The following is a 21,470-nucleotide window of genomic DNA, read 5'->3' on the forward strand; positions in this document are numbered from 1 at the left end:
TATAAAAGAGACTCGGACTGGAGGAAGGGATTAATTTGGAATAAACAGGTCTGCAAATGGAAAAAGCGCAAAGAAAGAACAAAATGAAATTCAAAAATGAAAAAGAGAATAACAATGGTAATAATAATAAAAAGAAATAAAAGGTGGTTAGTCATTTCCCTCCTGGATGTTGAGGCCATGGGGTTGGATAGTGTGAAGACGTCTCATCCAGAGCTTCTCTCTGCTGGTTCTGACTGTGTCTGGACGAGTTTTCATTATTGTTACTTCAATTGTCATTATCATTACTGTGTGTATATATACTTTGATTTATTTGATTACTTCCTTTTGCTGCCTCCTCCTGGTACTCCTTTCAGGGTTCACTGGTTGCTCAGCCCCCCCCCCCCCCTTCCCCTTGCTGTTGTCCTTTTCACTCTTTCCCTTTCTTTATCCCTCTGGTGTTCCTTATCTTCTTTGATGTTGCCTCCCTATTCATCCCTTTCCTACATTGGTTGCCCCCTTGATCCTCTTGATGAGCACTGACCCTCCTCTGCCTTTTGTCTGTCCACCCTCCTGCTCTAATCCCCCCTCTCTTTACCTGTTGGGCTCCTTGCCCATGAACTCCCACCCTCTCCTTTGTTTTCTTTGTTCTGTGTACCCAGCCTGTACCTGTCTGCAACTTGTGTGAAGTCCTTATATGTGAGTGCTTTCCCTGCTTGTTTGTCATTTTGCCTCTGACGAAGATTCTGCTAGGATCGAAAGCTCAGGCCCCTTTTGACTCCACTTTGAAATATACGTACGTGGTTATATTTTATTTACACACTGAAGATTGCTCTCTCGAAGTATAGGTTGTCGTAGCCGTCATTATCGTTATCCTGTGTACTGGGCGAATGGTATATCGCTCGTCCAATGAGTGTGTTTTAGTGTAATGGGTGTGTTGACTAATGTAGATTTGGGGTCGAGTTCCATACCCCTTGTGAACAAGTGTGAATTGACGATTCATAATCTAACGGCTCATTTATATTTGTCGCAATCAACATTCCATATGAGTTGCATACACAGGGCTAAATACATGCCGATGACGTCACAGTATCTACTTCTGACACCACTGTGTACGACTACTACCATTGCTATAGTAGTGTTACCACATTCTCATTCTATATTACAGCCTCTACCCCGTCACTGCTTGTTCTTTTCTTTTACTAACATACCTGCTGCTAATATTTTCTGTTGCTTTTTCTACCTCTGGTAGCCTACTTCCACTTCTAGTATAGCTTTACTGGCCATGTTTGTTCCTTAAGATTCACATATCGCATTGCGCGATCTGCCGAATATGAGCTGACGATGCCTTCAGTTTCGCAAAGTTATAAGAAAACGGACTGTGTTTCAAACTCTCTCACACACACTGATTGCTGCTATAAGGCTTCTTAAAAAGCACATGATTGCTATTGAGTGATTTTAACATTATACCATCACTCTGTATTCGAAGAGTACATCATCTATGCTTGCTAGCACAAGCAACAACAAGATCTCAGACGTTGGATCAGGATCTCCCAACAAGCTGCTGTATGTGTAGGTATGTATGACACCTTTCATACGTGTACATTTATGTACATCGACTGGGAAGGGTGCTTTTCGAACTTTCTATATAAGTCACCCAAAATAGCCAATGGTTGCTTACATTTGAATAGAAAACTAGAGATACACAGGATGCCAATTCTAACAGAACAGGAAAGATTGCATTAAAATCTGACAAAGATAGTGTAAGTGACATTTGAAATTTCACAGTTCCACAAAAATGCTATTGGCAGCAAGCACATAACACACATAATATACCAAGAACATGAGGTGATTATGTCATACCCTGATAATTGTCATATTGACTTGTTTACAAATTATATTATTAAAATTTATAATCATAGTTGACGGTTTACCCGCTACAACCCTTTCCCTTTAAAATATATAGTTATTAGATCATTACAACCTGCAATCTAATTTGCCGTAAGCCATATGATAAATTGAAGCTACCCAGTTTGTTTTCACCTGTAGTATGCAAGTCTATAGAGAATTGTACGGCATTAACATCGCCACCTCAACTAATTTGCATTGTGGTTGCAATATTGCAATATTGATCAAATCAAATCTGATGATAATTTGATCAATAATTCTTTTGATATTGCCAACGTCTTTAACTCTTATTTCTCTCATATAGGTGAAACGCTTTCTCAAGATATCCCGGAGACGGAACAAAATTTTACTGATTTTTTAGGTCAATGTAATTCTAATTCTATTTTTTTGATTCCAACGAATAGGTATGAAATTATCGATATTGTTTCTTCTGTTAAAAACAAGCGCAGTTCCGGTTATGATGATATTGATAATTGTATTCTTAAAGGAGTTATATCTGCAATTGCAGACCCCTTGACTCATATCTTTAATTTATCAATTTCTCATGGTATATTTCCTGACAAAATGAAATTGGCGAAAGTAATACCAATATATAAGAAGGGGGATAAACTGGATGTCAGTAATTATCGCCCAATTTCTTTATTATCTTCATTGTCTAAAGTTTTAGAAAAAATCATATTAGAATTGTTAAATTTTTTGATTTGCATAAAATTTTCACAAAGTCTCAGTTTGGATTTCGAGAAAAACATAGCACTACTCACGCAATCCTTCATTTCGTTGATAGCGTGGTTAACGCAATTGACAACCACTCTCATTTAATTAGTATTTTTTTGGACTTCTCCAAGGCCTTCGATACAATTAATCATAACATTTTACTTTATAAGTTATCTCATTATGGAATACGTGGGAAGGCCTTGGAGTGGTTTAAGAGTTATTTAGGTAATAGGAAACAGTTTGTTACAATTAAAGATAATAATTCAGTTATAAGAGATGTCAAGTGCGGTGTTCCACAGGGTAGTCTTTTAGGGCCGTTGTTATTCATAGTTTATATCAATGATTTTTCTTCTGTTTCTGAAGTACTTTCTTTTATTCATTTTGCAGATGATACCACTGTTATCTTTGCTCACAAAGATGCTGATATTTTAGTCCAAAGAGTTAACACTGAACTGTTAAAAGTTACAAATTGGGTCAGGGCTAACAAATTATCATTGAATGTTCAAAAAACAAAATATATGCTTTTCAGTAACACTGTCGAGGTATTGAATTCTAATATAGTTTTAGATGATTTTAACTTAGACAGTGTTTCAGACTTTAAATTTCTTGGTATAATTGTTGACAATAAACTCTCTTGGAAAACACATATTGATTATATTTGCAAAATCATTTCACGTAATATAGGTATTTTAAACAGATTGAAATTTTATATTCCTCAAAAGTCATTACTTATGTTATACTCCACTTTGATATTGCCTTATTTGAATTATGGAATTTTAGCTTGGGGAAATACTCACCAGACCCTTTTGAATAGAGTGTTGTTACTGCAGAAAAAGGCCCTCCGTATCATTTGTCATTCTCCTACACGTTCACATACAAATTTACTGTTTGCGTCTAACAAGTTACTAAAAACAAATGAGTTGTTTTTATTCAACTTAGGTCAATTTATGTACATGTTTAACAACAGTTTACTTCCGTCTATTTTTTATTCAATGTTCCTAAAAAACCAATCATTTCACTCCTACCCCACTCGACGTTCAAATGATTTTCACTTACCTCTTTTCCGAACAATTTTAGGGAAAAATTCTTTTACCTACACTGGTCCAAACTATTGGAATTCTCTAAACCACGATATAAAAGCAGCTCCCTCTTTGTATTCATTTAAACGGAAATTAAAATCTTTTCTTTTGCAATTTTACAATAACATCTGTAATGAATCGGATTAGCTTTATAAGTTCTTCATGCTGATACCCCCTTTGTATAATCCGCATAGTTGCTTTACATTGTCGCTCGTACTGGCTGACCATCACCAAGTTCGTGAATAAAGTTTCGGGTTAAATTAGTTAGGATTTTCTTCGAGATCTGCTCTCTATACGCTTATATAATGAGGGAGTTCTTTCCGTCTTGTCCCGTTTTTGTCTAAATTTTGTTTGCCATCGTCCAACCCCATGTATCGTTATCTCCGTTGTGCTAGTCTTGCTTCCTGTCGTATATAGCCTGTCTTTTGCGCTTAACTAGCCTCGTCGATGTCCCTTTGTCGCTTGATGTCTGTTTATATGTTAGTGCTGTCATTATGTGTTTTTTTTTCCTTTTCTATCTGACTGTGTGGGCTTAAATTTCTATTTTCATTTTGTCTATTTCTGTTTTTACTTTGTCAATTGTTTTAAACATTTCTTTTTTTCTCTTTTCTTCTTTCTTTACTTTTTCTTTTTCTGCTGTTACAATTATTTTCTGCTATTGCTGCTTCAGTCATTCTTGTTCTGTTCTGATGCCGATTGCTACCAATATTATCCACTGATTCTTTTTCTCCCGAGGGGCCCACACTCTACAAGCTCCGTCTTTTCAGTGGGTCCCTCCGTTTTTCGCCTTGTGTACGTTGTATATTCCACTTTATTTCAATTTACTTCAGGCATTGCAATGTATCTTTACTGTAAGTATAATAAGGACTGCTTTACTTTGTTAAACTCACTTTGTTTGTTCTTTTATATGATTCCTATCACTGAAGAAAGAGTGATGTATGTCATGTTATTTTTTTATTGTCGAAAAACGGAATAAATTTGAATTGAAATTTGAATTGAATCGACTTTTCTGTTTGGTGAGAATATGTGAAACATCGAATTTTCATGACTTTCTTATTTTACCCTATTCGATTTCCATGCGCTTCTCGTACTATGTTTGTTTGATTCGACTTGTAATTTTATTGATATTATGTTGGACGTGGAGTGGATTTTTACTAAAATCAACGCTATCGTTTATTTCTCTCAAAATTACGTAGGTTAAGGGAGAGCTTCCTCTCAGACCGAGGCATGACGTAGCCACGACTCGTCTCCCATTGGTCTTCAAGCAGACGATCTGATGCGATTACAACGAATTTTATGACATCTGAATTATCGATAATCATCATCATTGACTCGAATGTTACTTCGTGAAAAGAGAAATCGCATTGGATTTCTTTCAGGTGTACTTTGCAGTAGCGTTAACTCTGTAAAAATCAATGGGCATGCATTTATTGTATCAATGTAAACCAGAAATTGGTTTTATTTGAAAATTTGATAACATACACTGGGTCACAGAAGAAAATACTCAGATAGATTTTGAATGAGTCTCAGTAAGCAGAATGAAGAATATGTAATATTTCAGACATGATCAACAAGTTGACAGTCTTACAGCAAAGTTACACCTCTTGAAACGAGATATGAAAAAAAAATCCCTGTCTCAAACTAATGATCAAACAGATAAAATGAAATACATGATCTTCCATGATGGACGAAAGGCGATTGGATAGCAGGTCGTAGTTGTGTCATGTGTGATTAACACAATGGCTTAACGAAATCACGATTGTTGTCTGAGACGTTGATGAATGGTGACATCCTTGTACATGGTGACATCCTTGTAATTGATTAAAGCTCAGCAATATGACGATGGGCATGACGTTTGCTCTCCAATAAAGACATCTGCAAGATTATATCGATCTGGTTTGTTGACTTGCACTCATTTCTTGAAAAAGGTTGAAGGAATGTTGATATTAAGGAATTATTTTCCCCTTCGATCTTTACACTCTTTGTATCGCATCGTCCTAATACTGATGCTGATGAAAATGTATATGAGAGAAAAAAATGGCCAGGTCGAAAATCCCAAGTGCTGCACTGAGATTCCAGCAAGCACGCTATTAAACGTTTTTTTTTTTTCATTGCTCTTTTCATTTTTCTTCTTCTCTTTCTGTAACCCTGATGGCCCTGACACAATTCCCACTACTACTGCCGTTACAACTACGTTTAGAACCACAAATCCCTCTGGCTGTATGCTTGTTTAACGCCATACTGTTTGCACTACATACCTACACTATTTTCAACCACTGAACATTTTAAATATATAATATCATCAAAAACAAAACTGAAACCGAGTTCATGCTGTATTCACCAGCAGTTCATTTCGGTGTGCCGAAATAAACTGTTGGTGAATACAGCATGAACTTGGTTTCAGTTTTATTTTTGATGATATCACACCAACACGTGGACAACTTATATACAGTATATATATGAATAACTGCAATAGGTTTCTGCTCGAAGTCCAACAAAATATTGGTAGATTACAACAGTAGTAATTGAGAAAACTCCGTAAATGACGCTGTTTTAACGAATTTTCGCCCATAGGGCTTTGTCTTTATTAAGTCAATGGCAGATTTTATTTTGAAGATGGTATGAATGAAAATTATTTCTATTTTAATTTTTTATTCATTTCATTTTGATTTATACCACCTTCAAAATAAAAACTGCTATTGACTTGATAAAGCCCTACGGGCGAAAATTCGTTAAAACAATGTCTTTCACTACTGTTGTGATCTACTCTCCCCCTCTCTCTCCCTCTCTCTCTCTCTCTCTCTCTCTCTTTCTTTCTGTATATGTATGTACTGTATATACATAAAGAGAGAGAGAGAGGGGGGGGGAGAGTGCGGATGATGATGAATATCCTCGCTAGTGATCACCCAACATTATAGGGAATCAGGGGGAATGCTGGGGGATGATTGTTCCAATCCTTGTGGGATTCAATTAAGAGTACATTATATATCCAGGGCTCGACACTAACGGTGGCCCGGTGGCCCGGGGCCACCAAAAATGAAAGTCGGGCCACCAAATTTCAAAAAAGGGCAAGTTTGGTGGCCCGCCTCGGGCCACCAAAATATTTTGAAATGTATGTCAATAAATTCGTAACTTTTTGCGCCGGAAATTAGCAGTTAAATTTGTTCAAAAGATGGATGAAAAGGATTGAATGAATGCCTGAGAGTGAGTGTTGCAAGTTTGTTGAAGTTTATTTATGAGTAGATATGTCCAACTTCTAATTCTTACTATCATAAATCTTAAATATTTGACTCATGAAAAAAAGGACTTTTAATGTTTTTTATTGTTTTTTTTTCGGGACACCAAATTTTTCTCTCGGGCCACCAAAAATTTGAAATTTAGGATTTTGGTGGCCCCATCGGGCCACCAAACAAAAAAGTTATTGTCGAGCCATGATATATCTATTGCTGTGTGAAAATTGTTTGCTTCAGAATGGTCTCATATTCAAGAAATGTGCACTTTAATGTTTCCAGGTTAGCATGCCTGTACAGTGACGGGGCATTAAACTGCACATTACTTGAATATGAGACCGTTTTGAAGCAATAATTTTCACACAACAATAGATATATAATGTACTCTTAAATGAATCCCACGAGAATTGGAACAATCATCCCCCAGCATTCCCATGACCCACTGATTCCCACTGATCAGTAACTAGCCATCCCCTTTAAATATTCAGAAGAGCTGAGAATATTTCACTCTAACCACTGCATAACAAAACAGTATAAATCATCACATGCTTCTTTTCTTGGCTTGAAACGTGGTAGTGATACCACTTTCCGCGCTAAACAGATGAAGTAGGTGGACTCATTAAATATAGTTCCCATCTCGTCGGTCCTATGGGAAGTTTTATATATGTGTTACTACTGTAAGATGCATCACATTATGCATTTCTCACATTCGCGCGTTAACGCCACTATTTACTATTTATTTTGCAGATGAAAAACCCAGATATACTGCTTCAAAATACTTCTTAAATGTAAGTTAGGGATAAAAAACAACCAACGAAAAACATAAATCTGTACTCATGCCTGACTCTCTACCGACGAAATACGAAATACTGACTCGACAAATTAATGTAGGCCTACTTCTTTACAAGTAAGTTTCTTTTATCTACTTTTTATCGTAGAGAAATTGATAAAGAAGTCTCTCTAACTGCTGAATTAGCAGATCAGGAGTGGTGGTTGTCACGTTCATGACAGCGTGAACCAGCACCCGCTGAAATGCCTGAAATCGATGAATTTTATAAGGACCACTGTGCTTTTTGGATATCTTTGCTATTTCAACACTGGTTTTATTCAAATAGAATGTTAATTTCTCTTCGAATTGTAAGCTCTTTCATATTTTATGTGGTTTTCTCATTTTTCTTTCAAGTGGTTTAATTGGTCATCCCAGTTAGAATCGAAGTTAGTATCTGAAACCCAAGCTCAACCAAAACAGTAACTATACTTTCCCTCTAATACCTTTCTGTCTCTCTCCTGGTATAGCTCTTGTAACTATATTGCTCCATTGGTATGGGACTTTCGATACAGATTGGAGATTTCTCGGAACAGAGCGTATAGTATAGAGCCATGTTGCATAGTCAGTGGCGGATCCAGAGGGGGGCGCAACCGGCGCACCCCCTCCCTTTATTTTTCGTTAAAAACAAAAGAAATAAAAAGAAAAACTGAAATGAAACCCGGAAGTGGCACCAGAAATATTAGTCACGCCCCCCCCCCCCCCTTTACAGAATTCCTGGATCCGCCCCTGTTAGTGGTAATCTCAAATGTTACATATTGGTTTGGGAGTGAATATTTGATTGATATGATTGTTACTAATGCAGAATCTCCTCCATTTCTGCTGTATTAACTGTACTTCCTTTAGTTAGTCACTTGCTTCCTCCTTGTGTATTATTTTGTCGAAGTTCTTGCAGATTATAATTGAGATTCAGTTCCGGTTATCGCGGGATATTACACATAACTTCATTGAAGAGGGCTGAGAAAGTGCATGGAGAAGGTTGGATTCACACATTTTTCCGTCTTAAACATCCAGTGCTCTTCGTTTTAGCAATCAGAGGATGAGTACGAAATGGACTGGAAGGAAATATACTAATTAGCTGAAATAAAGGAATTAATGTAGTCATTCGTAACTGGTATGAGGAAAAATGTTATCCTGACGTTCCTGAGACTTATGGCATTCATTATTTCCAAAAGTACTAACATTTCTCCAGATCAGGGTAGATTCGGACACTCATATGATACAGCAATTATTGTTTTATATAGATGTAGTCAGTTTCCTTTCTAATTTCTCTTCTTCCTCTCTAGATACTACTTCTACTTCTACCAATATAGACATAATTCTGCTCTTATACTGCAAATCATATTTTGGTATCAGCTATTGCTACTACTTCAATATGAAGTATGCTTATTATGAAGTATGCTTCAATTTTCATCCTTCATGTGGCACAGAAATAATTTCTGTCACTCTGCCCAACCTATTCCTGCTTCAGTTAACGTCACTACAAATGCAACATCAGTACTTCTACTTCTATTACTTTGTGTGACTAGGAGAAATACTGCGTTATTACTTACGTTGTGAATGCTTCCAATACGTATTGTCGTCTTCGTTTTCTACTTATTCAACTATTAAAGAAACTTCTACTTTTGTTAGATACAGTAACAACATTATTGATTCCAATACTATTTCTATCAGTATTCATAACCATTACAGCTACAATGCTAAATTCCACTACAGCCGAGACTTCAATCTCCCTTCGGTATATTCACAAATATTGTTCCTATCTACGCTAATTTCATCAATTTTTAAAGCATGGCAGCGATAACACAATAAATGTCGTACTTTTAGAAATGCTGATGTAACTGGTTTTCTGATCGCGCCTGGTAACGTGCTCGAGTTAATGAATAGCCACGTGAGGGGGGAACACGTGTAGAAAGGTTGATTCCAAGCATAGATTTATTATTAATATTTTAGTCTATGAACAGAAAGTAGATAACATCCGACAAGTTTACATATCTCCGGTGACGACGCCTTGTACTCTAACTTGGTACCATCGCCTCGGCTCCGGAAATTCTCGAGCATGTCTACCCAACCGACCAAGCAGAGCCACTGAGCAGAGCATCAGCATTGCGCCATCTATTGACGAGCAGCCAAAGAATGAGATATGGCTAAGAATACGTCGCATGACTCCTCCCGAGGTTGGACACGGGGATCCTCTCTATCAACCATAATTATGACTGAAGCGCCTCGTAGCTATCGTTAATACGTTCACTCCCAATATGCATGTGCGGCTGAATACAGAACCAAACGTATAATTTCTTAGAAAGTTGTGAATGTCAGATCATATAAAAGTACTACAGATTCCCAATTCTTAATTTCCTTTTCGTCTTCCTAATTTTTTCTTCTCCATCCTCTCATTGCTCTTTTCATTTTTCTTCTTTTCTTTCTGTAACCCTGATGGCCCTGACACAATTCCCACTACTACTGCCGTTACAACTACGTTTAAAATCACAAATCCCTCTGGCTGTATGCTTGTTTAACGCCATACTGTTTGCACTACATACCAACACTATTTTCAACCACTGAACATTTTGAACGCACTTAAACGCTACGCCAGGGGTCCGTCCGTCACCGTTGACGTTTACGTGTAGGAAAATTGTCAAATCATGAAAACGGAACACGGAGTCGAAGCTATTACTATGTATACACATACTACTTTTACTATCAACTGGTTTGATTGATTAATTTGATTTGAATTGATTTCCGCTCTGCGTACACAAACACTTTTACAGTCACTTTACCATCACTTTACACTTTTACTATCACTACCACTGTGATGTGAATATTGGGCCGACTCCTCCTGACCACATCTTGTACACTATTGTTCCTACCAAACGCTTACCTCAAACCACAGAGGCATGCCAGCGTTGAAACAATACATCGACCTACTTTCAGAAAAGCTGATGTAACAGATTTTTTTTTTCATGCTCGAGCTAATACATAGCCGCTTTTACGATAAACACGTTGAGAAATGCTGATTACTGCCATTGGTCTTTTGATAAATATTTCAGTTTGTGACATGTATGTAAATAACGTACGATAAGTTTGCACGTTTGAAGAGATAGTGCCATGTGCACCTGGTGCTCCGGAGGCTGGAATCCACGGACGCCAGGCACGAAAACCATGTTACCGATGTAGGGCATCACTAAAATTTTACTCTGAACAAAAATATGAGGCTGCACACAAGAATAGGGAATGACTATACCACAGGCCACTTAACAATATTATTGTAGATCATTTTCGCAAACAAATAAGATGCGACAGACCGGATGAAAAGACTAAACCTTTCATCCTTTACCTTTCACTCTTAAAGTTTTGAGTATCTTCATTTTTGTATCATACAGCATTTTTCATGTTTCTTCCATCTCTCTCCTTCTCTCTCTCTCTCTCTCTCTCCCTCTCTCACTCTCCATCTCTCGTTCTCATACAAAATGGACGTACTATTTATGTTAGCAAAAAGAGAGGAAAACAAATGATTTCTCATTCTGAGATACAACTTGGCAGGAAAATAAAAAAATGTAAGTGTGTGTGTGTGTGTGTGTGTGTGTGTGTGTGTGTGTGTGTGTGTGTGTGTGTGTGTGTGTGTGTGAGGGAGGGAGAGAGAGGGAGAGATGGGGGAGAGAGAAAGTAACGTGTTGAGCTTTTTTGAGCAGACATTCCGTGATTAAAACATGAACAGATATTTTGTGAATGTTCAATGACTTTAGTGGAAAATCGTAGTGTTTACTTATTACAGAGAACAGTCAGGCTGAAGAGAGTTATCTATACGGGGACATGCGGAATTAGTAGTCATGGAGAAGATGAAACAACTGGGAAAACTGAATAAAAAAAACAACCAAAACAACAACGAGCTGACAAATGGCCTTAAGCCTTTGCTCTTTGGATAATGTTGGCATTGCTGGCGAAATCATTGAGAGGGGCTGAAGGGATTTCATTAATATTATCGACGCTATACCACCAGCAACCAGGCATTGCTCTCCACCCCCCCCCCCTCCATACATCCTTAAAGCATGGCTCGACACTAACTTTTTTGTTTGGTGGCCCGATGGGGCCACCAAAATCCTAAATTTCAAATTTTTGGTGGCCCGAGAGAAAAATTTGGTGTCCCGAAAAACAAAAACAAAAAACATTAAAAGTCCTTTTTTTTAATGAGTCAAATATTTAAGATTTATGATAGTAAGAATTAGAAGTTGGACATATCTACTCATAAATAAACTTCAACAAACTTGCAACACTCACTCTGAGGCATTCATTCAGTCCTTTTCATCCATCCTTTGAACAAATTTAACTGCTAATTTCCGGCGCAAAAAGTTACGAATTTATTGACATACTTTTCAAAAAATGTTGGTGGCCCGAGGCGGACCACCAAATTTGCCCTTTTTTAAATTTGGTGGCCCGACTTTCATTTTTGGTGGCCCCGGGCCACCGGGCCACCGTTAGTGTCGAGCCCTGCTTAAAGGAATAGTATAGTTTTGGTTCAGACCTAACTTGAGGTTTTTCACATTTGTGGTGAGATAATGAGAAATCTTTTTATGAAAATAATATGAAAGAAAATGTAATTCCAAGAGGAATTCAACGTTTGTTTGGTGAAATTTGGTTTTTGAAATGGCGGAGATATCCAAAACAGAGCGATCCTGATAAGAGGTGGGGCCCGTTCGCTTTGTTTTACTTTGTTTTCGGATGTCTCAGCCATTCTAAAACCAATTTTCATCAAATAAACTATGAAATCCTCTAAGAATGATATGGTCTGTACTATTTCAGAAGTGATTTCTTGGTATCTCACAAGAAGTTAAAAGCCCAATTCTTATCTCCACCAATATACCATCCCTTTAAAGAAATAATCAGTGCTAGGGTTTAATTAATAGAATTCAAAAAGAATTCAAACAGTAAAGTTTTTGCGTTACAAGTTTTTTTTTAATACCTTAGTCGCCCTCAAGCGCGAATAAAGAAAGTGTTTTGGGAGCATAATCACGTAGTGGCCACTATGGCCCGAATTCACACAGGTGGTACAATTGAAACCATGGTTTAAACCATGGACAATTTGTATGGAGCGTCAAGTGTCGCATATACGGCCTATTTCGTTAAGAAGTCAGTCATTATATTTTCGTCGACGAAATAGGCCATGCGACACTTCATTGGCGCTCTATACAAATTTCATTCCCCGTGTTAAAGTTTCTTCCTTCACGTAAAACTCGATTTATTGTTTCTTTGTATCCCCTCTACCTTTCTTTCTGTAGATTATACTAGCCCTTTCACTCTCAGGCTTACTCTGTATGGAAGCAAAAAAGAAAGTAACGATACACAAAGGAAACACAGGAAAGGAAAGGAAAACTTGGGAAACATAAACTCAAGAGAATGTTGTATAAAAGACATCTTGCATTATGCAGAAGGAAAGTTCCAAGAAAGGGTGAGAGGGGTAATTAGCGTGTTGGGTATTAAGGTTAAGAGGTTATGGTCTCTGATCGGTGGTAAGTGGTGTGACCTCTGGCGCTGGAATTGATGATTTCCGATTAAATGCACCCAAAATATGGAGTTATCTAACATTGATATAGAAATTGTTTTATATGGTGGGTCACCATTATTCTTGGTGAAATCATCTGGAGGAGACGTAAGAATACGCCGCCACTAATAGTATCCCTAATCCCCTGTGGAGCCGGGATTTGCAAAAACGCCGGGAAATGTAGAAATCTCGAAAATCACGTAATTGACGGTAGTACAACAAAACTGCTCATGAACCTTTGCCGTTTTCATTTTCTTGTAAACCCGACAACGAATTTTCACCAGACTTGGCATATAGCATCTTTATGGTGATTCGTATGATCTTTGTCTGTTTAGTGCATGAGCCGCCCCGAACCCAGCCGAAGGGGGAGGAGAATTGAAGCCTCAGAGTCCCTAAACTCTCGAATCTTTATCTTTTTCTGTCGAACCGAAAAGGATAAAGCTGAATTAATGCTTTGAAGACATGAACGACTGAAATTTCATGTTTAATTGCGGCAAATTCAGGTGTGAGTGCATGTTAGAGGGTGGGGGAGGGGGAGGGGGAGAAGGGGATTTTCACGTTTTATGTATCTTCTTCAGCGTGGAGGGAGGCTCAGTAAGGAGGCGGAGTTTTCACATTTTCAGCTTCTTTTTGAAAACCGCTACAGACAGGTGTGCTTCCAAGACAGGCTTTACTATACAGTCAAACCTGTCTATATCGGCCACCCAAAGGGAGACGAAAAAGTGGCCGTCATAAAGAAGATGCCGCTATATCATGATTCTTTAACATGCCTTTTCTCTCGGAGGGAATTGTTTTGAGTGGTAGTATACGGCAGGTGGCCGCTATAGACAGCCGGTCGCTAAAAAAGGTTTGACTGTAGCCCTACAGTCAAACCTGTCTATAGCGACCACCTCCAGGGAGACGAAAAAATGACTGTTATAGATAGGTGGCAGCTATAGACAGCTAGGTTCTCTAACATGCCTTTTCACTCGGAAGGAATTGTATTTAGTGGTCGTATACGGCGGAGGCCGCTACAGACAGGTGGTCGCGAAGACAGGTTTTAACATACAGTCAAACCTACCTATAGCAGCCACCCAAGGGTACCTGTATCTGACCAGGGCAGGGATAATGACGGTATAACTTATTATAAATCATTGTTGATCCTGTAGATGTTAATCAGTATTACTGTTATCACAAAATTATCATATCATGTGATTGTAAATGTGCAATGACACTTGAAGGGGATAAAAGAAAGATTGTAATATGGACTGTATGTTTATTGACGCTATCCGCTATAATGCAGGCCCGTACAAAAAAAAAAGACTATTACTTCAAACATTTTGGTTTAGAATGGTATTACATGCCACTTATTTACCTTTCAGAATTTAACTCTTCATTTTCACCATTCAGAACTACCGTTCAAACTAATCTAGATAATTGGAACATCTTATTTGCATACCACTTTATTTGCACAAACCATTCAGTATACCATTCACTCTACAATTCATATAGCTTTCTCTCTTCATTTACTATTTACCATTTAGAGCTAGCATTCAAACTAATTAAATTGGGAAACTGATCATTTAGAAAATATCATTTAGCATACCATTCGATTACTCTTCAACATACCCTTCAGTATACCCTTCAAATTACTATTAGTCTACCCTCCATTATACCATTAAACTTACCTTTCAGCATACCATTAAATTCCCCTTCACATATTTCTCAAATTTCCATTTTGTCTGCTCTTCGTTATACCACTGAAGCTTAAAATTCAACATTTACCATTGGCGTACCACTCACCCTCCATCGTAAAAGAGACAATGATTCAAAAACAAGTATTCACATCAAATATATATATGAATGTAAACATGTATATTCGTAGAAAAATTGAAACGACCAAAAAAAAAAAATTACTCAAATCTAGATCTCTGCATGTCTTTAGAGTGTATCGCCTTCATGGATTCTAATACTGATCCAATAGATACCAATGAATAACCAGTGGCATAAAAACCAAAAACTGGTAGAATGGCACCATTTAGATGGCTTAACCCTCTCCCATCCCCCCACAAAAAATATATAAAATTTGATAACAAAAAAATGACCAATTCATGTTATAGATTTTTATCTTTGAATGAATGAAATGAAGTTCCATTTTAAAAGATGGTGACATGTAATGATATTCGTGAAACAATAGCTGAATTAAATCCGGCTATCAAGTCGCCTTCACTTCTACAATTTTAGCATAATAAACATTAAACTGCAATACTGAAATACCTTTCACCATTGGCAAATACCACAAGCCACTGGAAAATTGCCATTAAAATACCTTTCACCAATGACAGTTACCAGTGTCCACTAAAAACTTACTATTGAAATGCCTTTTACCATTGAAGGTTACCACTGACCACTAGAAACCTACATTTAGATACATTTCACCATCGACAGTTACCACTGACCACTGAAAGCCTAACATTCAAATACCCTTCACCATTGAGAGTTAACACCGACCACTGGAAACTTACCATTCAAATATCCTTCACACTTGACAGTTACCACTGACCACTGAAAACCTACTAATCCTTTAACCATTGACAATTACCACTGACCACTAGAATCCTACCATTCGCCCTTCCACCAATAATGGTTACCACTGACCACTTGAAAGCTTCCAATCAAATACTCTTCATCATTAACAGTTAGCATTGACCATTGGATACCTTCCATTCAAATACCCTTTACCATTGACAGTTACCACTGACCACTGGAAATCTACCATTCAAATACCTTTTACCATTGACAGTTACCACTGATCACTGGAAACCTACCATTCAAATACCCTTCACGACTGGCAGGTACCTCTGACCACTGGAAACCTACCATTCAAATACCCATCACCATTGACAGTTACACTGACCTTTGGAAACCTACCATTCAAATACCCTTCACCATTGACAGTTACACTGACCTTTGGAAACCTACCATTAAAATACCCTTCACCATTGACAGTTACCACTGACCACTGGAAACCTACTATTCAAATACCCTTCACCATTGACAGTTACCACTGGCCACTGGAAACTTACATTCAAGATATCCTTCACCATTGACAATTACTACTGACCACTGGAAACCTACCATTCAAACACCTTTTACCATTTCTTTCAAGTTACTACTGGCTACTGAAAACCTACCATTCAAGTACCATTCACCATTGACAGTTACCACTGACCACTGGAAACCTACAATCCAAATAACCGTCACCAGTGACAGTTACCACTGTACACTTAAAATCTATACCATTCAAATACCCTTCACCATTGACAGTTACCTTTCACAGCCATTCAATTGCCATTGACGATTTTTGTAAGGGGGTGGAGATTTGTAGAAGGGAGAACAACATAAGTGAACACTCCCCAATCAGCAAAAGGAGATACAATTATGTTGTTTTTGCCTTGTGGGTGCATTTCATACTTTTGATGTTCAAAAGAATTCAGTGGGTTAGCAATGTTATAAAGCAGCACCCAGTTTGGGTAGAGTGAATGCAAAAATTCTGGAACACTACTGATTCTGTTCGCAGCTGTGAATATTAAGATGTTGTGCATTAGCGCAAGGAGAAAAGTTGCTGAGGCAGATATTTTGAAGAAAGAATTAAAAAGGAAAAAAAAAGTATGATTCGGATATCAGCGATAGCATCAGACTATTGTGAACAGTCACCAGAGGAGAGTTTGTGATACAGATTAGTCTGTTTGATGAGGTTAAAGTAATACTATCGTGACTATAGTCTGCTGCTACGAGCACCACGCGCGAGTGTGTTCCCATGAAGTTTGTTTGTTTGGTTTTATTTCTGCTTTTTCAAATTACACATAACCATAGAGTACATACATATACACTCACCAAAAGAGAAAGAAAGCAAAGTAAACACTTTTTTTAGTTCATATTTTTCATAGAAGATTTTGATGAAAATCAATGTATTATATTTCATATCATATCAAAGATAATTTAATTGGCTATCAACCAAAATTTAAGCATGCGTGAACACATTCGTTTTTGTCCTTCAAGGCACAAAAGTAAAACTTGCAAAAACTATAGCATGTTGCCTTTCGTTTGCAAATGCTCTTCAAGGTAACAACAAAAGACCAGTTTAACACAATGAGAGACATGGATGAAATAGCGGGTTGATAGCCAATTAAATTTCCTTTCGTATGATATATAATACATTAATTTTTAACCAAAAATTCTATAAAAAATATATACTCGAAAAAGTGTTTACTTTCTTCTTTTTTTTTTGCTGAGTGTATTTTAGCATAACATTGGTCGATGCATAAAGCTTATGTAGCATTATATTACAGAATAATTCAAGAGGACATCTTAAAACAACAGTAAATTGTAAATTAACTACATAATGATTGAGTATTCATTTACTATGTCATACACTGCGATAACCAAATTTTAGAAGAAAAATAGAGAAAAGGGGGATTGAGGTAATGGATTTAGGAATTATTTATTTGTAGTAATTGTAAGAAAAGAAAAGAAAAGAAAAGAAAAGCAGGAGACCGCGATCATAAGCAGCTGCTTGACATAGATCGAGGTCTCGGGGTAAAATTAGAAATCAAGTTTGACTAAGACGGACGCGTCTACAAAATAAAATTGTACAATCAACTACAAAGTATCGTTGTGATATATCATCAAAATAAGTGGACCTACCTGCTTTCCGTGAGAGCTTACAATGCAAAGTTGCAAAGGGATAGGTAAGAGCATTCTCGTGTACGTGTGTGCCTTGTTGCAGCCAGATATTAGAAATGAACGGCGCATGCGTGATAAAAACGTACGTCACTGCACCCCACCGATCTCCTGGCCAATGATCGTGGATGAGCCAGTGACTTCAAGAATAATAGACAATAAGAAAATTCAACGCTGAACGAGCAACATTCTGGCAGGCCCGTAACTATAGAACGTTTATTGGGGAGTTCGAAATTCGCAAATAGTGGACCTTTCTGAGGGAGTGAGCAGGAAAGGTCTGAGAGGCATGAGAGGTTAACTGTATTACAATCCTTGCATAATTCCAGATTCTTGATATGACTAACGAAAGACGCTGCAGGAAAACATGCAAATTATGCTCGGTACTGGATATGGTGCAATCATATGTCTTTAATTAACCATATTAGTACTTAAGCAATGATTTTACAGATGATGTCACTCACTGGCAATCTTTGTTTGTGATGGTGTTTTTTTGTTTTTGTTTTTGTTTTTTGTTTAGTGTGTTTTTTTTTTGGGGGGGGGGAGGGACGTATGAAAGTAATCTGAAGGAAAATATTGTACAATATTGTTTAAAAGAGGTACATAATATACTTTTAAGTTGCTCAAAGCAAAAATAAACGAAATTCTTTGCTTGTAACGTAATTTCCTAATTTAATTTACAAACTTGTAAAACTTGAATATGAAAAATAAGTGGAATATGGAACAAGCATAAAAAAATAAACAACCAAACTTTAAATCATTAGTCCACCCAAACCCCTTCTGCGTACATCCACAGGGAGGGGCAGTCCTATATTGAAAAAGTATATAAAAATCATGTTTTGTTGTTTTGTTTTGTTTTGTTTTTTATTTGTCAAGAAGACCCTAATTATACTCGCCGGAGGAAGAGAAGCTGTCGTTCCACCTGCCGACCCCCCCCCCCCCCAATAGTTACGGGCCTGTTCTGGGGATTGTCAAGATTCAGATGAAACAAGATTGTTGCTAAAACTTTCTCCAAAGTATGTTGCCTTGAATATTTCACTGAGATATTCATTAGGTAATTTTGTTATTTGCAGTCTTTTGTACACTTACTATGCTTGTTTGTGTTTCCTCGTTCTCTTCCTCTATATCTGTTTGGATGTTGTTGTTGTTTTTTAAAGTCTGATTGACAATTGTCCTTCACCGATGTCAATTATCACCGATTATTCAGTGTTTTAAGTTATAGCCATTATAAAAATCATGGGCAATTAACTCAGGTGGGATTCGAACCCATGACCTCATAATTGCTGGACAGGAGTTATATCCACTAGACTCCAGAGCTTCCGGCCGAAAACCAGTCATGATTTTGGTGGTTACAGCTCGTTATTCCGAAGATTCGTTATTCCGAAGGTTCGTTAATCCGAAAATGTGATGAGGTTTGTTATTCCGAAGGTTCATTAATCCGAAAATGAAATAAGGTTCGTTATTCCGAAGGTTTGTTAATCCGAAAATGAAACAAAGCTCGTTGTTCCGCAGGTTCGTTACGGACCTTATACATATAACAAACAATGTAAGATCTACTAACACTCTGATTGATTTAAAATGTAGTACTATTTTCCAATGTTGTTTTGTAGAAATTTTAGAAACAGTATCATGATATTTCTGACCATTTACCCGTTTTTACTATTTTAAAATGTTAAAATGTTAAAATGTACAGAAGCGAAACATTATACATATCTTGAACGAAGACCTTTTGGAAGAACAATATGGCATGATGTTATTAAGGTGCACAATGCAAACATCAAATATTGGGTTTGTATTTGAAGGTTTCTTTCTTATCATGATAAACATAAGCATACCCTTAACCTCTAAGAGAAGCATGCAGAGGATAATATCATGACATTCGACAACCTTGAATTGCCCATTGCTTCATGCAATGTACACTCTCCCGTAATCGTCTTTTTAAGTTGCACTGTATCTCTCAGAAAACGACAAAAGCCCTTGCTGACCATTAAAGAGTTGCTTAAAAGTATAATAAAGAGTAACCAACATTAGTCAATGGCAATGGAAAGGAAATCACTTTAACCCAAGTCGTCAGTGACGAGCCACGTGGCACCTTGCTCATGAGATTGTTGATTGATAGCAAGGATCCCCGGGTTCAACATCCAAAGCCGAGGCGATGGCACCAGGTGTACACGGCTCCATCACTGGGGACGTGTAAAATTATCAGATATTATTTACCTCAATGTTCACAAAGTAAAGTGTTTATCAATATGGCATATCTATGTCTGGAATCAACATTACCAAACGTGTTGTTCTCCTCACGTGGCTATACATCAGATCGCTCACGTTACCAAGATGGATCAGAAACGCTGTTTCATCATTTTTTTTTAATAAATAATTTTGACATTATTGTTCTATTGTCGTTGTAATGTGAAGGAAATCGTAGCAGTTATAGACGGGAATAATGGTCCATATACTGAAGGGAGATAGAAGTCACAGCTGTTGTGGTAGTAAATGGAGTAGTTGCAGAAATGATATACTATGAGTAGCGATAGAAATAATTGATTAGTTATCGACATCTTTTAATTTCTGGTGCTGTAATTGATGATTTGCGATTAAACGCACTAAAATAATGATTATGTATAGTCATTCCACATTGATAGAGAAATTGTGCTAAACTGGTGTTTGACAGGAGAAAATCGCGGCATGTAATACAATAGAACAATCAGAATGAGGAGAGTTCATCTACCACGCGTTTTTAAAAATGTGACCACACCATGATTAGTGGATTGAAAACCATCAAAAGGAATGACCTGGCATTGGCGACGTTTGTCTTCATCTTGTCACTATTATTCTTGGTGAAATCATCCGGAGGAGCCGTAAGAACACATGTAAGCCACGCCGCCACTAATAGTATCCCTAAACAGATAGTGCTCGTCCCCGCCCACGTCCTTTGAGCAGAGGGATACGATGCAAAGATTTCGTCACGGTTCAAAATAAAGAGAATGAGGAGATTGCTTTTTATTTCTTTCTTTTTTTGCCCTAGTGCGACGGGGGGGGGGGGGGGGGGCAGAGTAGCGTAATGAATAAAACTCTGATTTTAAGGTACAGTTTACCATTGGGACTAGTGATTTGAAAATGTTCAAGATATCACATGAGACGTATATCTGTGATTCAGTTATATTACAAAACATCCTACCATGTAAAAATTTTGCAATGAAGCGTAAAATATAAGGAGATACAATGTACCACTATTTCTCTCGATGAACCATAACTGTAGACGGTTTAGTCTCGAAGCACTTTTATTATTGTTCGCATTTTGTATGTTTAACAATACTTTAAACACTTATTATACTGATTCAAATTTTTACATTAATTTTGTTTCTATCTGTGACTCACATTTTAGAACTATTTTGAAGCACTAACGCTGAGTTTCTGTTTCATCTGCAAATAATACATTATTTCATTTCATATTATTATGTTACACTTTACAATAACCG

At 37.3% G+C, this 21,470-nt stretch overlaps 2 protein-coding genes across 2 annotated transcripts in view; both read left to right on the plus strand.

The window, feature by feature from the left end:
- Positions 1 to 664, plus strand: part of LOC139741385 (extracellular serine proteinase-like) — a 52,927-nt gene extending 52,263 nt beyond the window's left edge. The window contains exon 16 of the mRNA XM_071651968.1: positions 639 to 664. Within this exon, the coding sequence (XP_071508069.1) occupies positions 639 to 664 (26 nt within the window). The remainder of the gene's footprint in view (positions 1 to 638) is intronic.
- The window catches only part of LOC139741409 (aqualysin-1-like), a 56,903-nt gene that overhangs the window by 11,396 nt on the left and 24,037 nt on the right, over positions 1 to 21,470 (plus strand). The gene's annotated exons all lie outside the window — the stretch shown is intronic.

This window comes from Diadema antillarum, unplaced genomic scaffold (assembly GCF_040938485.1).
Source record: "Diadema antillarum isolate AM-2024a unplaced genomic scaffold, OU_Dant_1.0 seq00000927_RagTag, whole genome shotgun sequence".
Lineage (NCBI taxonomy): Eukaryota > Metazoa > Echinodermata > Echinoidea > Diadematoida > Diadematidae > Diadema > Diadema antillarum.